A 20,545-nucleotide genomic window follows, 5' to 3' on the forward strand; every position below is an offset into this window, starting at 1 on the left:
TGGAGTTAGGATAACTTAGAGATAGTGAACACAATGAATAATAAAGTGAATGAATAATGAATATATAGTGCTCATGAACAAACACACTTTCATGCAGTGAATATTGAACCTCAAACTCTTATATCTCTGGGATCAAGGCAGAGATTATGAGCTGTAGAGTGTGTCATGCTCCGAATGGATCTTGAATTGCAGCAAAGGTAGCCTCTGAGTATCGAATACCAGCAAATGCAGCTAAGTAAGGTTAGATTTGATGTAGATGGCAGTGCAAGAGAGAGAAAGACTAAAAACGCAGGTACCTGAGAAGAGAGAAATTCTGCACAACAGCTGTTAGATGCAAATACAACAGACAGAGGTGAGAGAATGTTAGGACAGCAATCAAAAAACCAAAACGCAGCATTCAGAGAAGAGAGAAGATGATGGTGATAGCTCCCAATTGTAGGCGAGAGCACCCAGTCCGATGGCGATAGCTCCTGGGACCTGGTGACAGCCGCAAATACATGAGGAAGGTTGGAATCAAGCGCCATACAGTAATAGCAGGTGGTTGGTGAAAGCTTTGACTGTGATTTTCGTCGCAAATGGAGTGTGGACAGCAGAGTAATAGCTCCTGAAACTTGCAAAAACAAGAATGAGGAAGAGTGGTGGCTGCATGCATATTTATAGAAAGTTTGGGGTACCAAAATTAGGGTTTTGCATGTGGGACATGGTAACTCTCTAGGATCGCGTTTTTTTTTTAAAAATAAGAGATTTTCTTCGTTAATTAAGCATGTTTTGGGGCTGTTTAAGTCACAGGCTAATGCATTTTTAGCTCAATATCCCATCGAGAATGGGTGGTCATGGAGTGTACCTGCACTTGTATACAAGTATTGGGCTTTGGATCACTGGGAGATGGGTAAAGTTCCCATTGGGCGGGTTGTGTAACCCTTTAGGGTCTTAAGTGGTAAGGGAGAATCACCTCTCTTTTGGCTTAGCACCTTGCTTGGCATTGGCATTTTTCCTCAGTCGGGTTATACATGGCAGTCATTTTTAGTTATTCAACTAGTATGAGATGCATGTGGAAAAATAAACATTGGGCCTTTTCATGAAATGCAAGAATTGGACAAGAGCTTGGGTGGGGGTCTTATCTTTGGCAGCCCAGTGACTCACTGGCTGCTACTTATCCTTTTTACAATGACTTATTACTCTCTTGGGATCAATTTTACACACACATGATAAGAGAAGTGTTAGGGTCAACATCAACCAATTGGATAGGGTTGCCATTGTTGAATTGGAATGCAGTTGGAAAACAAGCAAGCTACTGATTCAAAGCGGGCAACATGCATTCAATGAGGGACTCTACTTACAAGGCAATATGCATCCTTAAATCTCTCCAACAAGAGGACCGAGCTGAGAAATTGGATTAAAATGAGAGATTAAGGTTTAGTTAACATACCTCTTCAATGCTTGAAGTAGATGAATGAAGCATGATGCAACAATGGGCTCAATATCTCCATTAATTCAACTTGGGGAAGTAAATCACCTTCAATGGGTAATCTTCAAGAATTTGATACTTGCTCTAATGGTGGGGGCTCCTGTGCTTGATTCTGTGCTCGCTCTAAAAAGTTGAAATCTTCAAGTGGAGCTTTCGTGTTTGTTCATGAAAAACCTTTTCATGTTGAGCTCCATGTCTTCAATCTGAATTAATGTGGCTAAGAATGGCTAAGAAGCTCCTAGAGGCTGAAATTTCAGAGATTATGATAGATTTGAGAGCTTGGACTGAGCTTTAATGGCTGCCCAAAACTCTGTACAATAGTGAACTAGGATTTTTAGGGAAGGGGAGCTCAGATGTTGGAGAACAAGGGCTAAGACTTGACCAAGAGGGTAAAGAAGGGTTGCATGAGTCCTAGGGAAACACTATAGAGGGTGAGCAATGTTGGAGATGAAGTTGGGGAGCTAGGAGCAGTAGTGCAAAATGCGCCGCAATTTTCAGCGTGTTTCCTAGGGCCACTGTTGGGTCAATCTTCGCCAAGATGTTGCCCCACTTGATGTTGGATGTGTAAGGGGTCAAGTTCAGGTGTTGATTAATGTCGTGGAGGAGGGGAAAACAAGTTCTTGGGGTTTTTTGCTCTTGGCAGCCATGGGAGCTTGAATAGAAATAGAGAGAGAAGGTTTGAAGCGAAAAGTAACTGGGGTTTTGCTCTTCCTCTAACTTATGAGTCTCCAACTTTATCGTGTAATCCCTAAAGGTTGCACATGAAAGAGTGACGACCTACTAAATTAATAATCATACCTCTAGATGTATCAGAAGCTCTAGCCATAGCTCTTACTTGTCTTTAAGAAAGTTGCCGCTAACTGTAGTACTTCTTGCTGTACTTGCTGCTTGAGTATTAGGAATATGTGTAAGTTAGAGAAGGATTGCATATCATTTTTGAAAATCTATGTTGATTGCTTTGCCTAGTCACTTCCAGGGAAGCTACCGCCTAAAAGGCTTGAAGATCATGGCATAGATCTTATCCATGGAAGTAGCCGACCTAATAAGCCACCCTATAGAGTGGGTGCAGCCTAACATGAGGAGATATTGAGTTAGGTGAATGAATTGTTAGGAAAAAGATTGATTCAGTCTAGCTCATCTCCTTTTTGTTTTCTAGTACTTTTGATGCAAAAAAAGGATGATTCATGGTATATGTGCATTGACTATTGTGCTTTGAATTAAATCACGATAAAGAATCAGTTTCCGATCCCTTGGATCGATGATGTCATGAATAGATTGTAGAACAACCATTTTCAACCGCATAGATTTGAAAAGTGGGTATCATTAAATACGCAATAGATTGGAGGATGTGTCTAAGATAGTGTTCAGGACATTGCCATACGTTTTGGACTTAGGAATGCTCCTGCTACTTTTAATTGGATGATGGATCGCATCTTCAGGCCACATAGAGGATTTGTGGGCACTTTTGTTGATGACATGATTGTTTACTCAAAGAATGAGATAGAGCATGGAAAGCACTTGGACATTGTGTTTAATGAATTGCGTAAGCATAGGCTGGTTATTAATGACAAGAAAAGTAAATTCTTCTTGGATGAAATCCACTTTTTGGGGCATATTGTATAAGCTGTATTCGTATGGACCTCGAAAAGGTTGAGACAATAGGATCATGGCCACCTTTGAAGAATGTTCATGAGATTTGCAGCTTCTTAGGTTTATGTTCTTACTACAAGAAGTATGTATATGGGTTTGTTGAAATTGCATCTCCTTTGCATGCCTTGTAGAAGAAAAAGGTGCCATCTAGATGGACAACAATGAAAGTTTCAGCATTTGAAAAGTTAAAGGAGAAGATGACTTCAAATTGTATGCTTGTATTGTTTGATCTAAGGAAGTCATTTATGGTTTAGTGTGATGCATGTGGAAATAAGATTGGGGCTATTTCAATGCAAGATAGCCAAGTTGTGGCTTATGAGAGGTGTCTTCTCTACCGTGTAGAGAGAAATTTGTAGGTTTGAGGATGAACTCTTGGCTGTAATTCATGCACTGTTTACGTGGAAATATTATTTGTTAGGGGCTGATTTTATGGTGCACATGGACCATTAGACTTTGAGGTACTTTTTGATGCAAAGAAAGTTGTTAGAGAAGCATATGAGGGGCAAATTTTCTCTCTATGCTTCATTTTAGATTTTACAGATTGATTACAAAAAGACTGTTGTGGGTGATGCACTGTTAAGAAAGCCATAAATTTCAGCTGTCACCATGGTTTATTACATTGAGTTGGATGCCATGAAGGAGCAATATGTTGCTGGGTCAGACTTTGCTAATGCTTATGATCGACTTTGCAATGGCTAGGGGCATGAGAGCTTTGTGTTGAGAGATGGATTTCTGATGATGCATGGATGATTGTGTATCACAAAGCAGTTGAGGCCTAGAGTGATCATTGAAAGTCATGCTTCTTCGTATGCATGATATAGAGATATCAATGTCACAATCAAGGCAGTGTAGCATTTCTTTTATTGGGTAGCTTTGAAGCATGATGTAGAGTAGTTTGTCAAAATATGTATCGCATGTTAGAAAGTAAAGCATGATAGGCAAAAGATGTCGGGTTTGTTACATCCCTTGCTTATTCTAGACAGGCCTTGGCAGAGCATCGCTATGGATTTTATTTTTGAGCTTCCTAGGATACCTATAGGGAATAATGAAATATGAAATATTATTTGCAAGTTTATCAAACATGCTCATTTTATTTCATTGACGAAGAAAATAATGGCTGATCATATGGCACAATTGTTTTTGTAGCATATCTTTAAGTATTATGGTATGCTAGAGTTGATTGTGTGTGATCGAGATCCTTGGATGACTAGTTTATTTTGGAAAGGGTTTTTGAGAATATGGATACCATGCTGAAATTCTCATCATCCTTCCATTTGCAGATAGATGGCCAGTCTGAAGAGGCTAATTCCACAGTGTTGGATCTTTTGAGGTGCTATGTTTCAGACCATAAGACACAATAGGAGTTGTATTTTCCATTGGTTGAGTTTGCTTACAACAACACAATGCATAGTTTCATTGGCAAAACTCCATTTGAAGTGGTTGAGGGTGGCAAGAAGGTACCATGGAGATATGTGGTGAAGTTTTTAATTTACTTACCAATGGATGTAAAGTGGATAGAAGAGGATGACTTGGCAGATCGTCTTCAGTTGTTGTAGCTTAACCTAGATGCCTTTCAATTAGAGATGACTTTAGTTTGGGCTTAATCAGGTTCAATAGAGTAGGGGTGAAGAGCAGTGCTTGATGCTCAAGGAGAAGGTAGCACTTCCACTCCTTTAGTTTTGAATAACTCTCATATATAGTGGATCTCGGATGTATTCAACATGCATTCAAGGTACTATGCTGACAATATGTCTGCCATAAGGCCACTATTTAGTGTGCTAGTAGCCACTATAAGATGTATGTAGATGAGTTTGGTTGTTACTGTGGCACTAAAACTATACGTTTGCATTAATTTGGCATGAGTTTTTGCCTCAGTTTTGAGATGAAATTCTGATCAATTTCAGCTCACTTTTTGATTAGTTTGAGAACAATTTATGATCACTCTGGGATTAGTTTTGGATCAGGTACTGATTAGATTGCAAGTTTGTGATCAGGAGCAGATGATCAATTTACAATTAGATTATAATAAATTTTCAATGGTTATCAGTTGGTTCCATGGACAACAACATGTTAGTGAACGGCATTCATAGTTTCAGCCATGGTTTCTACTGAGTTTATGCTTTACTATGGTTGTGAAGTCGGAACAATTGAGAAATAGGAGTTATTGATGCATCCAATGGGTATCTAGCAATAATTGTGGATTGATTTTTAGTCTTATGTCATGGCTGGAAAATTTTCAGCAAGTTTTTGGGACAGATGGCATGGTTAGACAATAGTGGCCAATGTTGTGATTGTGCTACCTTTTGGAAGTTCTAGTGCCGTATGCTTTTGCTTTGGCACAATGTAGTGCAATCAAGGACGATTGCAAGGATTTCAAGGGGGAGGTTTGTCATGGGGATGTGAAATTTTGAGATGCTTTAATCTTGCTAGTAACATTTGATTAAATTACTAATCAAATGTGGAAGGTTGTAAGCACGTGTTGCACATGGTAGTCATTTCATGGTAACAAGCGAGGGACCCCGAGGATGCAATGTGTGTCAAAGGCAAAAGTTGTGACAAGTTATGCTAGTTGGGTTTTGGTTGCGAGTTGGTGCCAATTTGGACTCCTAGTAAGTGGTGGTGATACTAGGGACTAGGCATTAATTAATTAATTAATCAACGCCAATCTAAGGGTCAAGAGAGGTTGGAGACCACTCTAGGTTACAAATGGCCTAGCCAATTTGATTTATGGATGGGCACATTTAATTTTGGGCAGGGTTAGAAGGTTTAAAATTAATTTTTAGAATGAATTAAATCTAAAAATTAATTTAATGCATGGAGAATGCTGAAAATTGTGTTAAAGGTTGCCACTTGGCACAAATGCCCTTGCAAATTGAGAAAAACGTTTTTGGGTTTGGTTTGAGCCATTTGGTTAAATTTTTAGCGTGAGAGAGAGGGAGAAGGTGTTGCTAGTCCGATGTTTGTAGAGAAAATAGCCATTGGAGGCAGGGATAGTAGAAAGAGCCTTCTTGGATCAGGTGGCATCACAGTGAAGGCCATTTGGGGTTGGCGACACCATTTGACACAGCAGGCGACAGCATCTTGGAGGCTCTAAGCAGTAGGTGACATCATTTAATGCTGATCAAGGTAGGCTATAGGTAGATTTAGAGGTTTTCCCGTATGGAAACTCTGAAAATTTTTTCCCTCTCTCTCTTTGTGGCATTCTCTCACCCTTCTTCAGTCCATTCTCAGATTACCTCATCAAATCTTAGCCATTTGGAGAAAATCACAGCCAGATTTGGTGGACAGCAAGTGAAATTCTGTTGTAAACCCTAATTTACAGTAGTAATGAGGGTTAAGAGTCACTTTGGGTTTGGTGCCATCAGTTAAAGGCTTGTACACTGAAATCAGCACTTGAGATTCGTGGAATTGTCAGGGATTTCAAATGCCAACCCATCCATTTTGAATTTGGAGCAGCATTTGGCCCATTGGGGTTCTATTAGAGCAAGTCCTGGGTGAAAAAGGGGCTATTTGCCCAATGTGTTTGCTGATTGCTGGTACAACAAAGGGCTTTGGAATGAGCAAAGGAGATTTTGGAATCCTTGCTTGTATTCAATTTATTAGCAATTGAAGTTAAAGAAATACCGAAAGGGGCTCCAGTTTTGGGTCCAATAGGGTGTCCACTATCCAAGATTATCAAGGTAAAGTGTGCATTTTAGTTTATGCTTATTTATTTTTAGCTGTAATTAAGTGCTTAATTGGATATTAGCACCCTATTCGAGAAGGAAGGTTGGTTTCAATTTCAATACCCTTGTGTTGTGCTTCCAACTTGTGTTCTATTTGTAGTTTCTTGGGTGTTTTCAGCTTTCTCAAGAAAGTTTTCAGCTTTCCACAGCACTTTTTGTGTGTACAATTCGTTTACTAAAGAAGAAGCCCAAATGATGTCCAATTTGCAAAAAAAAAAAAGAAGCATACAATTTTGCTTGTTCACCAGCTACGAACATTTAGAATCCTTTTAGAATCCTTTCTAGCTCATGTGAAAGTGATCCTTTATCAAAGAGCTCCACTATCTCATCCCTTGCGACGAGACTATCCTACCTTTTTCTTAACTTGCAATAGAAAGTTGAAGCTTGTAAACTATTTTCCCCATTCTTTTACGTATTGCGAATAGATCACAACACCTAGGAGGCAATTTTGGACATTTGTATTGTTTTCATGGTTTTGGTTTGCTCAGGTGCTCTTAGATAAACTTGCTCTCCTTCCTCAAATACAACAAGTCTAGATTCTCTTATGCGGGTCAACATAGGTTTTGTCTCTATCTTTGCCTTCCTAGCATTGCTTTGTACAAGTTATAACATTTCATTTACAGGTTCTAAAAGGTCCTTGGCCGTTGGAACCTTCTAGTTTCACGATCCTATTGATAAGAAGCTCTAGATTGAAATGCATACATTAACATGAATGGAGTGTATCTGATGGAAGAGTACTTGATGCTTTTATATGCAAGGCTCAAGCTCTACTTAGGTAGGTACTCTCCCCAATTAGTTTACCTTTTATTTACATACGTTTGAAGAATATCCTCTAGGATTTCATTAATCCTTGGAGTTTGCCCTGCCCATCTGTTCTTGGATAGTCCACAACTATTATACTAAACTTAATGTCCAACTTCATAAACAAGCTATCCAATAGTAAATTAAAACTTTCTATCTCGATTGGATAAACTATTTGTAGGTGGACCATATAATTGGTATAGGTTCTCTACAAACAATGTAGAAAGTTCTATAGTTTTAACCTCAAATGAGGTTGAAATAAGACTAGCCATTTTGGTTAAGTATCCACAATGCTCGACTGTGGCAGTTGGTCTATTTCTTCTTTATGACCAACATGTTTAGGCTGCGCTATGCACTTGATTCTATCACCATAGGCCACTACACACTTGGTTTTGTCACAGGTTGCTATAGACCTAGTTGTGTTACCATGGAGGCACCCTTTGATTGGGAGCTTGATACCATGGGACGAAGGTGTTGTGGTCAATAAGGTCCACTAGTGCATCATGACAAACTTGCAGGCTGCACATGCATGGTTTTACACATCAAATGGAGATCAGATTTGATGTTAGTGCCAGTAGGTAAGACACTTAATTGTTAGAATGAATGTAGCCTGTAGGGCCTTATCATTTTGTTAATTTATCTGAGTAGTAGGGTGACTTTCCGAGTGCTGTTTGTGTAATGGTAGGTGGTGTCATTTTGCACCCTGGACTGGGTGGGGGGTTTCCTAGCCTCATGTTGTACTTTTTCGGGTGGGACCACTTTGAAGGTGAGTACCACTTTGGTCCATTCCACTGATGCCCTTTGGAAGGGTTGTTGCTTAGTCTCCTTGGGAGTGTGATGCCACTTTTGCCAAGTGAGTCTGTTTTTGTGGGTTAAGCAATGTTGTTGGCCTTAGTAGCACATGTTTTTTGGGTCTAGACTCCCTTTTTTTGAAATGTGTGGAGTTGATGGAACTTGGTGCGATTTTATTTGCATCGAGTCGCATGTGAAATTTAGGGGAGATTTGATGTTAGTGCTTATAGGTCATACACTCTATTATCATACTAATTGTAGGGCCACATCATTTTGTTCATTCATTTGAGCAGTAGGGTAACCCCCACCGGTGGTGTTTGTGTAATCATAGGTGGTTTCATTTCCTTGGGTGGGGGGCCACCTTGAAGGTGAGTACCACTTTGGTCCATTCCATTTGGGCGAGGCCCTTTGGAAGGCTTGTTGCCTAGTCTCCTTGGGGGTGCAGTGCCACTTTTGGAAAGTGAGTCAAGGAGTGTTGTTGGCCTTGGCGGCACATTTTTTTGGGCCTAGGGACCCCCTTTTTATGGGCGTGCATATTATTGGGCTTGTTGACATCCCTTTGATTCGCATGTCCCATTTTGGTTGGATTGTAGGTGTGCTCGTTCGGTTCTCTTGAAACGTGTCTTGTTTGGAGTTGATGGTGATGTGATCTAATTTGGCTTGCATGGAGTTGTTTGCCGAGAGTCGATATTGCCTGCGTGGTACTTGCATGGTGCATATGCGCCTTGTTCTAGCCATTTTCAGCTCGGGTTTTGGTCGGCAACAAGGGGTGGTCACTTCTTAGGCATATTGTGTAGTTGGGAAAAAAAAAAGTCTCCAACAAAATGTTTCTATTGGATTTAAAAAGGATGGTACAAAACAGTTCCATCTAGAAAAAGGAAAAGGAAGAACTTGGATGCCTACTTGTAGGAATAGAACTTTGCCACAATGTTTTCCTACGTTGTTTTGAGCTAAAAATGCATTAGCTTCACTTAAAGAGCCCCAAAACATGCTTAATTAAGGAAGAAACCTTTTTTATTAAAAGAAATGCATTCTTAGAGAGTGTTAGTATCCCATAAGCACAAACCTACTTGGGAGGGCCCAAACCTTCTATAAATAGGTATGTTGCCCTCCATTCAGCCGTAATCTCGTTTTTCTAGGTTTCAGGTGTTTTCAGCTTGTTCTCCACATCGTGCTCGTGGAGAACATCACATCCAAGCTGTCCATTGCAGTCTTCACTCGGTCGGCACTTGTTTCCAGCCCTGCATCATCAATTTGCTGCTGTTTCTAGTCAGGTGATTGCTGCTGTCCACCCATTCACTTGTCCTACAGCCTGCCATGTTAGCATACTGCTGCGTTTGCAGGCCCTAGGTGCCGCCGTGCGAGTTTTCTCTCTCCTCAGTTGTCGCTGCTGTTTTCTATCTCCTCCCTGCTGCATTTTGTAGTCTTCTCTCTCCTCCAGTTGTCACCATCATCATCTCAGCCAACATTTGCAGATTTTCTCTCTCCTCAGCCTCTGTTTGCAGCACACACTCTTTCTAGACTATCGTTTGCATTAGGTTCAATCACACACAGGCTGCGTTTACTATTGTTTCGGAGGCTGTCTTGCTGTGATTTGGGATTTGTTCAGAGTATGACACACCCTCTAGCTCATTACCCTTGCCCTAATCCTTGAGATATAGGAGTTTTGTTATGACAGAGAGTGCGAGGATTGAGACACGCAATGCTATCTCACAATAGAGAGAGTGTAGAGCAGAGAGGAGAGTGAGCACGACATTCTTGGGTACAATGACGAGTGTACCTCTTTAGGTTTTTAGATAGATACATATGAAAGTACAAATGTGCTAAGGGTGTGTTTACACCTGTGCACATATAAAAGGCACGATGGCCCCTTATTCCCAACAACCTTCCACCTAAAGACAATGTGCCTTAAGAGGAGAAAAGAATCAGCCAAGTCTAGGTATGTACAAAGGTAAAATGCATATATCTATCCAACTTCCATCATTTGTTGGCAATGAGCAAACCTCTTTGTTGGAAGACCCTTCGTGAGTAGATCTTTAGGATTATTATCTGTATGCACTTTGACAAGCTGAATACTCTTGCTGTTAAGTACATCTCTAATGAAGTGATACTTCACTTGTATGTGCTTCGTCTTTGCATAAAAGACGGGATTTTGTGCTAGCATGATAGCACTTTGAGTATCACAATGGAGAACAGGTAACTCTGTGATGCCAAGCTCTCCCATTAGACGTGAAAGCCATAAAGCCTCCTTGCATGCCTCAATGGCAGCCACATACTTTGCCTTTGTAGTAGACAATGCAATACACTTTTGTAGCCTGGAGATCCAAGAGACTGCTCCTCCTGTGAAGGTAAACACATACCCAGAAGTCGACTTTCTACAGTCCGCATGACCAGCATAGTCTGTATCCGTAAAGCCAATGATAGATGCCTTGTGCTTTCCAAAACAGATGCATAACTCCTTTGTGCCTTTGAGGTATCTCATAATGCCTTTCACTGCTTCCCAATGCTTTTTACCAGGGTTTGGCATGTATCTGCTAACCACTTCCATTGCAAAGGCAATGCCAAGACGTGTAGCAACCATAGCATACATAAAACTGCCAACAGCTGAAGTATATGGTATCTTGGCCATTTTAGCCTTCTTATCATTAGATGTAGGATTGTCCTCTGCACTGAGTTTCACATATGGAGGCAATGGAACCCCATTTGTTTTTCCCCCCTCCATATTGAAACGCTGCCAAGAATGTGTTTTGCATCACCAAGATCTTTCATGTCAAAGTTGCCATGAAGACTTTACTTCAGTGAGTCCAAGGCATGAGCATTCCTACCAGCAATTAGCATGTCGTCAACATACAGAACCAAGATAATCAGGTTGCCATTTGCGGCCTTCTTGGTGTACAAGCAATGATCCACTTGACTTCTATGGAAACCTTAAGACTACATAAATGTATTAAACTTATGATACCATTCTCTTGGTGCGTGTTTCAACCTATACAAATCCTTTTGAGTTTACATACCATCTTCTCTTTTCCTTTTGCCACAAACCCTTTAGGCTGCTGCATATATATGTCTTCATGCAGGTCACCATATAAGAATGCAGTCTTTACATCCATCTATATGGATCTTCAGCTGCAACCAAGCCCAAAATGGTTCTCAATGTAGTCATCTTGACTACAGGAGAGAAGATCTCATCAAAGTCAACTCCATGTTTTTGCTTGTACCCCTTTGCAACCAATCTTGCTTTATACTTTGGCGAGGAACCAGAAGTGACCTTCATCTTGTAAACCCATTTGCATGGAAGGGTTTTCTACCCTTTAGGCAACTGCACCAAGTCCCAAGTGTCATTTTTCTCAAGAGAGTCCATCTCTCACAACATGGCTTTATACCATTTCTTGCTGTCTTGTCTGTCCATTGCTTCCTTGAAGCAAGACGGTTCAACAGAGTTTGTCAACATGACATAATCAGCCACATTGTTTGCACCAGGAACATATCTATTAGGTTGTCTAGTAGCACTAGACGATCTCCTAACCCAATGATCATTGTTTGTTGGCTATTGAGCTTGCAAATTTCCATTTTTAGCTTGTTGTCCTGGCATTTCAATCCGGTAGCTCATCATTATGGGCAATGGTTGGCTGATCTTCTCCAGCATTATTTTCTGCATTTGTAGGTTTATTTACAGTAGGTATTTGTTGCTGTACAGCGGGCACATTTTGTTGTCCAAAAGGTATTTCTTCCCACCAACCCACCCCAGATGGGTGTGGGATAGAGCTGCCTATGGGTTCAGGTTCAAGATGCATCACACAATGAAAGTGTGCAAATGAATGTTGGGCTGTATTTATAGAACCTAGCTGCTGTAACGCTAAAGTGCCTTGAATGTGTTTAAATTACAAGATCCTCTAGGTAACCCTAAAGTGCCTTGAGCATGTTTGTTCACTCCTAGTGACCCCTAGTAACCAAATGGTCAGTGGTCAATGGGCTATGTGGTACTCACCCATCCATGATGAGATGTAACAATGGCCATAGCCTTAAATCCTTTTGCTGCTCTCATGATCCATAATCAATCACAAATGGATTTGGAGAAAAATGTTAGTGTAGCTAAGCTACCGTCGAAGGCATGCAGCATTGGAGTGTCATAGTTTGTCACTGCCACAAGATGCTCTTTGTAGAAAGTTTGCTTTCTACCTCTGCTGACCTTTGCAAAAGGGACTCTTACATCAAAGCACAATTTTAAAGCTGAGTTCCACATGAAGATGGGCATTGCTTGTTTCAGTATTTCTTTTAAACCCTACTAGGTACTGCATTTTGATCCTTTGAAGGTGTTAATGACATTTCTCCCAAGCATGGGTGACTCTTAGAAGTTAGATTATTGCCAATGTATGTTTCCAAGTAATGCTTGGGGTCCATGGCACATTCTTTGATTTTGTGACAGAACTTTTGCCTTAATGGATGGAATGGGTCACGTAATGCTTGGGGTCCATGGCACATGCTTTGATTTCATGACAGAACTTTTGCCTTAATGAATGGTATGAGTCACCCTGAAGGTACTGCCAGTTCATGTCAACTCGCATGTTCAGTTGATTGCATCACTTCTAGGCAGGGTACTAAATTTGCAAAAGAAATCATAACTTACACATGAACATCCGATTTTTTGCATTCCGTGATGTTGGATGTTGCATGCATGTACCACATAGTCCTTCTTTCTGCATTACTCCCCAACACATGTCACAAATGCAAACAGACTGATCAATTTGCTAATCAATGCAAGCCATGATACTTTGCCTGAAAGGATGTGTCACCACTTTGCCTCTTAAGGCACCAGGTTTGGGAAGGGCCTCTAAGGAATCGGTTATAAGATGTGAGATCTAATCCTTTTGCTTCCCTCAGTACACATGATGGTCAGCCATAAATGGATCTGGAGAAAGATATAAGTGTATTGCAGCCAACTGGTGATTCTGTGGCATTGGTAGTATCTTACTCAACAAAGGTTACAGCAGTGTTGGAGCCTGATCCTATGGCACCTTTTACCTTGCCCATCCTTGTGGATGGGACTCACATCAACATGGTTTAAAAATGGATTTCAAGTTGAGGTTGGGAGAATCTTTGTTCTAGCTTTGCCTTATTCTGAAGGGGATAGTGGTTATGTACTTGTTTTGTGGTCATCCTTGCGAATGTCGTCTTTCATGTTGTAGATCCTCCCTTGGACAATCATATTCACTCCCTAAAACAGGGTTGGCCGTGTATCTCCCATCTTGCATGTAACCCTTGGTCTTTTAAGTAAGAAGGGTTCTGTTATCTTTTTACCTATGTGCTTCTTGGTGGTTTGTCAGCTCATTTGGGTTTCTACATAATAATATAAGGTATTAGAGAGAGAAAAAAGAGATGTGTGTTTTTATCTATTGTTTGTTATCTTTTTACCTATGTGCTTCTTGGTGGTTTGTCAGCTTATTTGGGTTTCTACACAATAATATAAGGTATTAGAGAGAGAAGAAAGAGATGTGTGTTTTTATTTATCATTTGGACAGTGCCAACTACAATCAATGAGACTACCCCACAGATTGAGGAGTTCTTGGTTTTTAGAGTATAAGTGAGATCATTACTATGTGACAGTCTAAATATTGGTTCAGATTTAGGAAAGACAGTATGATTTGTGCAGTCGGTATTTTGAGTCGTGTGTTGTTGTAGGCTTAGGAAAGACAGTATGATTTGTGTATTCAGTGTTTTGATTCGTATATTGTAGTGGACTTCCTAGTATCATGAGGGTTTCACTTTCTTAAGTAATTTATGACAAAGTAATTTGTATAGCATATGACTCCAAAAAACAATATTGTTGCAGGGTTATTTATTACTTCCAGAAGATGCAAAAGCTCAGCATAATGTACGTACTGCTAACATAAGCATTTCTGCTCGGAACTCTTGCTTTGGCAACAGGTACTGGACACTTCAATTGTATTGATCTGCTTGTAATCAAAAGATTATTCTTATAAGTTTGTACTTTGCAGATGGCAGCAGTTGCTGATAAATAGCCTCGTTGGATATGACACAATTCTCATGAATAGTCTGCTGGATGCTCGGGGGGAAGGTAAGAGATATTTCCATACTAAAAGCCTGATTGCTTTGATTCCTAGCAGCTGCATGTGATAATGTATCTGAATCCTGCATCATTTAATATTTTGTGAAAAGGTTATTCTGTGAAAAAAAAATAAAAAATCAGCGGAGTCTAGAACTGATTATTGAGAGGTTAGAAAAAAATCTATGACACACATCATGTGCAAATCCTAATTTTGCATGGATACTATGTGTTTGCTTTAATTTTTTGGTGGGCATGTTACTTACATACAGAAGGCAATGATATGTGCTCATATGTCATGTACATGTGCTTTGGAATTGCCTTTGACTGTGTTCTGTGGTTTCTGTTCTTTAACATGCATAAATTAAATTTTAAACCTTTCTGTTTTTAATTCCATTCCATGAAAAAATGACTTTGATAGATAGATGGGATTTAGTCATTTCATTCTGCTTTCGTTGATGACTCCAGCCAGCTGGCTTTGAAAACATGAGTCTAACAGCTGGTTTTTTTATTATGGTGTATTCACAGGTTATTTGTACAATTACCAAACAAAGGAATTTTATGACTTGAATTTTCCTCGTGAAGCAAGGGGAACTCCAAGCAGTTTTCAAGGTGCTTGTGCTCAGCTATTGCAACATTTCTTAGAATGCATCTTAGTGCCATGATACTCTCACACTATTCAAGTAACACGTTCTGTGTAAAAGTTGGAAAGCCCACGGTTTGATTCAGTGCCTTCTACCTTTAGTCTTCCTTTCTAAGTATCTCTTCATCATTAGAAGATATATGGTTATGCGTAGCTCATTTTTAGATATGATCTGTTATAGACCAGTCATAGACCTCCTTGCACTAGCTTTGAGTTGAGACATGTTGATGGTTCATGGAGGTGGAGTGGAGACAGAGGGGCACTACATATGCAGCTGTCCTGTCTACTCTGAAATACCAGGCTGCGACCATTCCCCTTTCCATGACACATTTGGTCTCCTATCTCGGGTTATAGGGTTCCTGACCAGAGATGCTTGGGACTCTAGCTTTAGGAGATTTACAGACATAGAAATGCAATGATCTGACACCTATTATTGGCAGTTGGTGCTGGTAAACTTCTCATTGCTGAAGGCTACTAGTACTGGTACATTACTAGCACAAGCCTCACCACCAATGCGAGCTACACTTAGTTATGGGACCATCTGGTTGACAGAGCCACAAACATGTGTAGAGCTAGATGGCCTGGGGTAACCATGAGGCTAAGAATCCAGGCTATCAACTCTTATCACTGTTGACATCATGAGGAGAAACATTGCAACAGATGTGTTGAGATCCCTACATTGGTTCTATTTTAGATCTTTAAGATAGTCTGAGAGCTAGATACTCTTGTTCACATAGATGTCCTCACTTTTCTGTTTACTTTTTCTATGTCTGAGGAGATCTACTATGGGTTGTTAGCAAGGTAACCACGAAAGAAGTTTCGGTCTTGAAATGTTTGTGCAACAATGAAATGTGTGCATATTTAACCCAAGAAAGGCACTTTTTTCCTCGTATTTTTGGGTGGGAAACTATATTTTGATGGCCCATGATTTATATATATGACTTTTATACCTTCAGTGAATATATGAATCATGATGTGTGTACACTGTATATATGTTTAAACTTGTTGTTTTTGGTGTTTCTAAGATTCAGTTTAATGACTGTTAACATTGATGATTCTTCTATAAAATGATAAATCCTAGCAATACAAATTATTAGGAGTTGCCCAATGGTGAAAATTTTATGGTTATTTAAGATTCATTAGATATAGCCATTTTTGGACTTGGGAATGTGGTGGTGATGGCTTTCTTTTTTTGCCGCTTCTTGTCTCATGTCCATAACACACACACACACACACACACACTCTCTCTCTCTCTCTCTCTCTCTCTCTCTCTCTCTCTCTCTCTCTCTCATGGGAATAGACATGGCATTAGGGACATAGAAAATGAAAACACTCTTTTTAGAGGACATAAAGGTTCCTTTGTACTCTGTCTTCATGCGTAAACAGACAACTATCCCATGGTTGATACACAGTTAACATCAATATCTTCCATGGCAAAGACCAAGAGCTCCAAAACAAAACATGGAAACTTGAACTTAGACTCACAAAGGAAACACCCACTGGGGAGTCTCAATAGCTTACTCCTGTAGCTTCAAGAAACACAAACTCTTTGTCCTACCCACGTAGGTAGGATCTTCAACTCTTGCACAAGCACAAATAGAGCCTCATGGGCCTTGTCTCCTTCCCTTGTACAAATTCCATGTGCTCAATTCGAGAGGTCTCACGTACATGAACAATAGATCCTCTTCTTGTGGACTTCTTCCTTCTTCTTGCTATATAAAACAACCTTCCCTCTCTAAAAAAACCTCTCCTCACCTCTTATTAAAAATTGCTTCTCCTCCAAATATATACTTCCCTCTCCCTTTGAGAACACCATCTCCACCTCCCTTTACTCATAAAATAGCTCTACCTCATCCTCTTATTTCTTCTCTACTCTCTCCTAACTCACCTCCCTTCTCCCTCTAAAAACAATGGTTTCATACTCATTCTCCCCTCCACCTACCTCCATAGTATGTGTGCTATGGTCTTTATAGGCCCTCATACTCTCTCTCTCTCTCTCTCTCTATATATATATATATATATATATATATATATATATATATATATATATATATATATATATATATATATATATATATATATATATATATATATCAGGGGCTAGCATTGATTCGGGACATACGGACATAAGGACTATGAGATTAAGAGGGGTATATCTATGGAGGGCACAAGAGATTAGAGTTGCACGATGACCCAATGCCTTTAGCTGAAGGTGACCGTACTCACATCAGTGAGAGGTTACCTGGATTTGAGAATAGCATGAGAATCTGAGATGTACTTGGCCCACCATGCCAGATTTTGTACTCAAGAGATACTAAAGAGCTTGTTGTAGGACCCCCCTGCTATCGCATCTTATATCCCCCCATCCTCACTAGATGGAGTTAGATTTGCATGGCATTATTGTACCTCACACGTGAGTTAGTCTTACGTCCCTAGATGGACATGCTTGTATATACTGATGGCTTGCCTAGATCTCACACTCGTTGCACATTAGATATGATTTGTCACTTTTCACTTTCCTGATACCATGAGGATATTCCGTTGTACATGGATATGTCTCATAGGCTGTTCTTTAGTAGATGTCAATCTCTCATTAGATGGTAGCTTTATTGGGACCTAGAAAGTTTCTCGGACATTTTGTATGTAAGGTTTTGGTCTCATAGGCCACCTTGGCCTTTCGTAGACGTTAATATAACTTTCTTTCTTTCTCTTCTCTCTCTCTCTCTCTCTCCCCACGTCAGCACGTGTCGCCCCACCCTATCTTGCTTGCCTCACCCCTACCTTGTTTGCCCTTGCTGATCGGCCCACCACTGTCTTCTTCTCAGTTTCTTAGGTCTGCCATTGTTCTACACTGCTCTTGCTACAAACCAGCAACCTTAGGGTGGAGTAATCCTTGCCACGTGAGGGGAAAGGGTTGTCCCTTAGATGGCTAGGACAAGGTAATGGTAACAACTGTGCAATCCCATCTACATGTAGAGATATCATCTAAACCGAGCTTTTCCAGGATATTTAGCCTTGCTATTGTTGAAATCAACAAGGCCTTCCCCTTGGGAGCAATACCTAGTGATCATGGTCTAGCAGTTGCAACAAGAAAACAAAACATTAAAGGACCCAATCATGCACAATGGGGGGGACTAGCAGATCTAGAGGAGTATTTGTATTATTCAAGGAGGAGCTCCGTGATTGAGTATATGTTGGACATAGAGATACGGAGGTATGATACCTATGGATCCAAGAATGCAAAGATGGACTCAGAGAGTTATATATAGCAACATGCTATTTTCCACCAACTGGTTATAGTTATGCACCATCAAGAGATGTAGCAAAGGAGTTTCCTTACATGACACTATATGGGGATGCAATAACTACATTGGTTGGGCCAATTTGTCATCCAAGTACTCATGAGCATTTATTAGTCCATGAACTGATATTAATTAATTAATTAATTAATGCCCAGTTCCTAATGTGACCACTAGCATCAATGGCTAATAAAATCTTCTAGGTCAAAATTTGTCACTAGGTACCACCTAGTACTTGACTAATATAACTTATTACAACTTTTTCCTTTGTTAAGGGACTTGGATTTAGCAGAAATGCACTCTTTTAGGGGTGGGGGTGTGTGAGGAGAAGGGTTGCTCTATAGTTGCACTAGTACTACATACGAGAGGGTTAATACTATACCATACTATATGTACCATGCCTTATGTATTAGTACCATAAGGTACCATCTTACAATGGATACTTCTTTTTTGGTCCAATTTGCACTTTGGGATGAGTTAAATGCTTCTTATACTAATGTGATCCCCTTGTGGGATTATGTTATTTGAGATTCAAGTAGCTTCTCTACCTTTGTTTGTCAAAAAAAATTTCTAAGTAGCTATTATGAGAGAATAACATACTTTTATTGTACCATACCTTAAAAAAATCTTAAGGTACTAGTTAGTACCTTATTTATCAGACCGTTCCATATCGTACTTTTTGTACCTCACAACCTTGGGTTGCCCAATGCCCATTTTCAACCCTCGCCTTCACTCTATTTCTTTTATGTGTATATGGCTGTTATTTTCTGAATAATTATCATAGTTAACTTTAAGTATTCCTTATGATGTTTACAACAATGCATAGTAATTGATGTGCCCAAGCCTTTGATGTCAGAAACGACTGTCTAACCATTGATTAATTGGTTGAACAATGTGATCATCTTAATTTTTAGCAAGATGTTGACCATAAGACCTTTAGCCAGAGTAGCAACCAACACAATAGAAGAAGAATATTTGCTTTTATATACCCCACATCATGGGCCATCGAAAATACCTCGAAAGTTTGAAGTTGCAATGGCTGAAATATTAAATCCTTCTAAATACCTAACACAGAGAATATTCTGCGAGAGCATAGATGTTCTAAAAAGAATTGAATAGCACGAATGTCTAAACAGATTTGTTCCTTTTGCGGATCATATTTGAAGTTGCAATGAATATCCTGCAAGGGCATAGGGACACTGGAAATTGTGATGCATGGGAGGCATTATTGACACACATAACAGTGCTCCCCTTCGATACATGAGAGAGAGAGATTGAAATAACTGTTTGCATGATGTGATTGTCACAACTCTATAGAAACAGGATTTGTATCCTTTTTCATTAATTTGTCTATATAATGATTTATTAAATTTATTTCCTTTGCACTAATTAGATATAAAGAAAAGTGCATTAGGAGCTTGCCACTGATGAGTGGTCACAGGTTATGGTGGACCCACGCGGTGGGTTAGAGAAAAGATAGTTCACACTTCCACCTATATGGCCTGATTGGGCGCCTGTGACCAGAACTCACGCATATCAGGGTTAGACTCGCACACAGAAAGGATTGATGCCTTGAAATGTGGGTGTGGGAGCTTTCACTCAACCGCCAAGACCCACGGACCGCTTATTGCTTCAAGCGTTCCAAGCCGAGCACTAATGGCTACCTCTCACATAGTCGACGCGCCATCCATATCTATGGGTGTAGTGAGCTTACCTTCGTGCCGTTCGAGTTACCTCCTCTCTCGCACACTCCGATAGCTCCACGATCCAAGTGCAAGCTTCAAGCAAGCTCCATCCTCAAGCTCCACACTCCAAGCTCCATTGCCGCGAGCAAGACAAGAGAAGAGAAGAGAAGAGAAGAAGAGAGGAGAAGATGGAGAGCTTCTCCTCCTCGGTCCCTCACCCTCACACACTCACTCCCTCACACTCTCACACTCCCTCTCTCAAGCACAAGCTCAAGCAAGCAAGAAGAAGAAGAAGAAGAAGAAGAGGAGAGCTACTTTTGGCCACACACAAAAATGAGCTTTTCATTCACTTTTCAACTTTATATACAAAACCCTAAATCCCTTTTGGGCGGTCATCCCCTTTTACCCCTTTTTACAT

At 40.2% G+C, this 20,545-nt stretch overlaps 1 protein-coding gene across 1 annotated transcript in view; it reads left to right on the forward strand.

The window, feature by feature from the left end:
- Positions 1-20,545, forward strand: part of LOC148030468 (S3 self-incompatibility locus-linked pollen protein) — a 126,609-nt gene that overhangs the window by 72,085 nt on the left and 33,979 nt on the right. Inside the window, exons 6-8 of the mRNA XM_087686797.1 lie at positions 14,267-14,361; positions 14,433-14,512; positions 15,029-15,112. Coding sequence (XP_087542923.1) covers positions 14,267-14,361; positions 14,433-14,512; positions 15,029-15,112 — 259 coding nt within the window. The remainder of the gene's footprint in view (positions 1-14,266; positions 14,362-14,432; positions 14,513-15,028; positions 15,113-20,545) is intronic.

Source organism: Lygodium microphyllum, chromosome 10, assembly GCF_053477565.2.
Source record: "Lygodium microphyllum isolate KBCC chromosome 10, Lygodium_microphyllum_v1.1.10, whole genome shotgun sequence".
NCBI classification, from domain to species: Eukaryota; Viridiplantae; Streptophyta; class Polypodiopsida; order Schizaeales; family Lygodiaceae; genus Lygodium; species Lygodium microphyllum.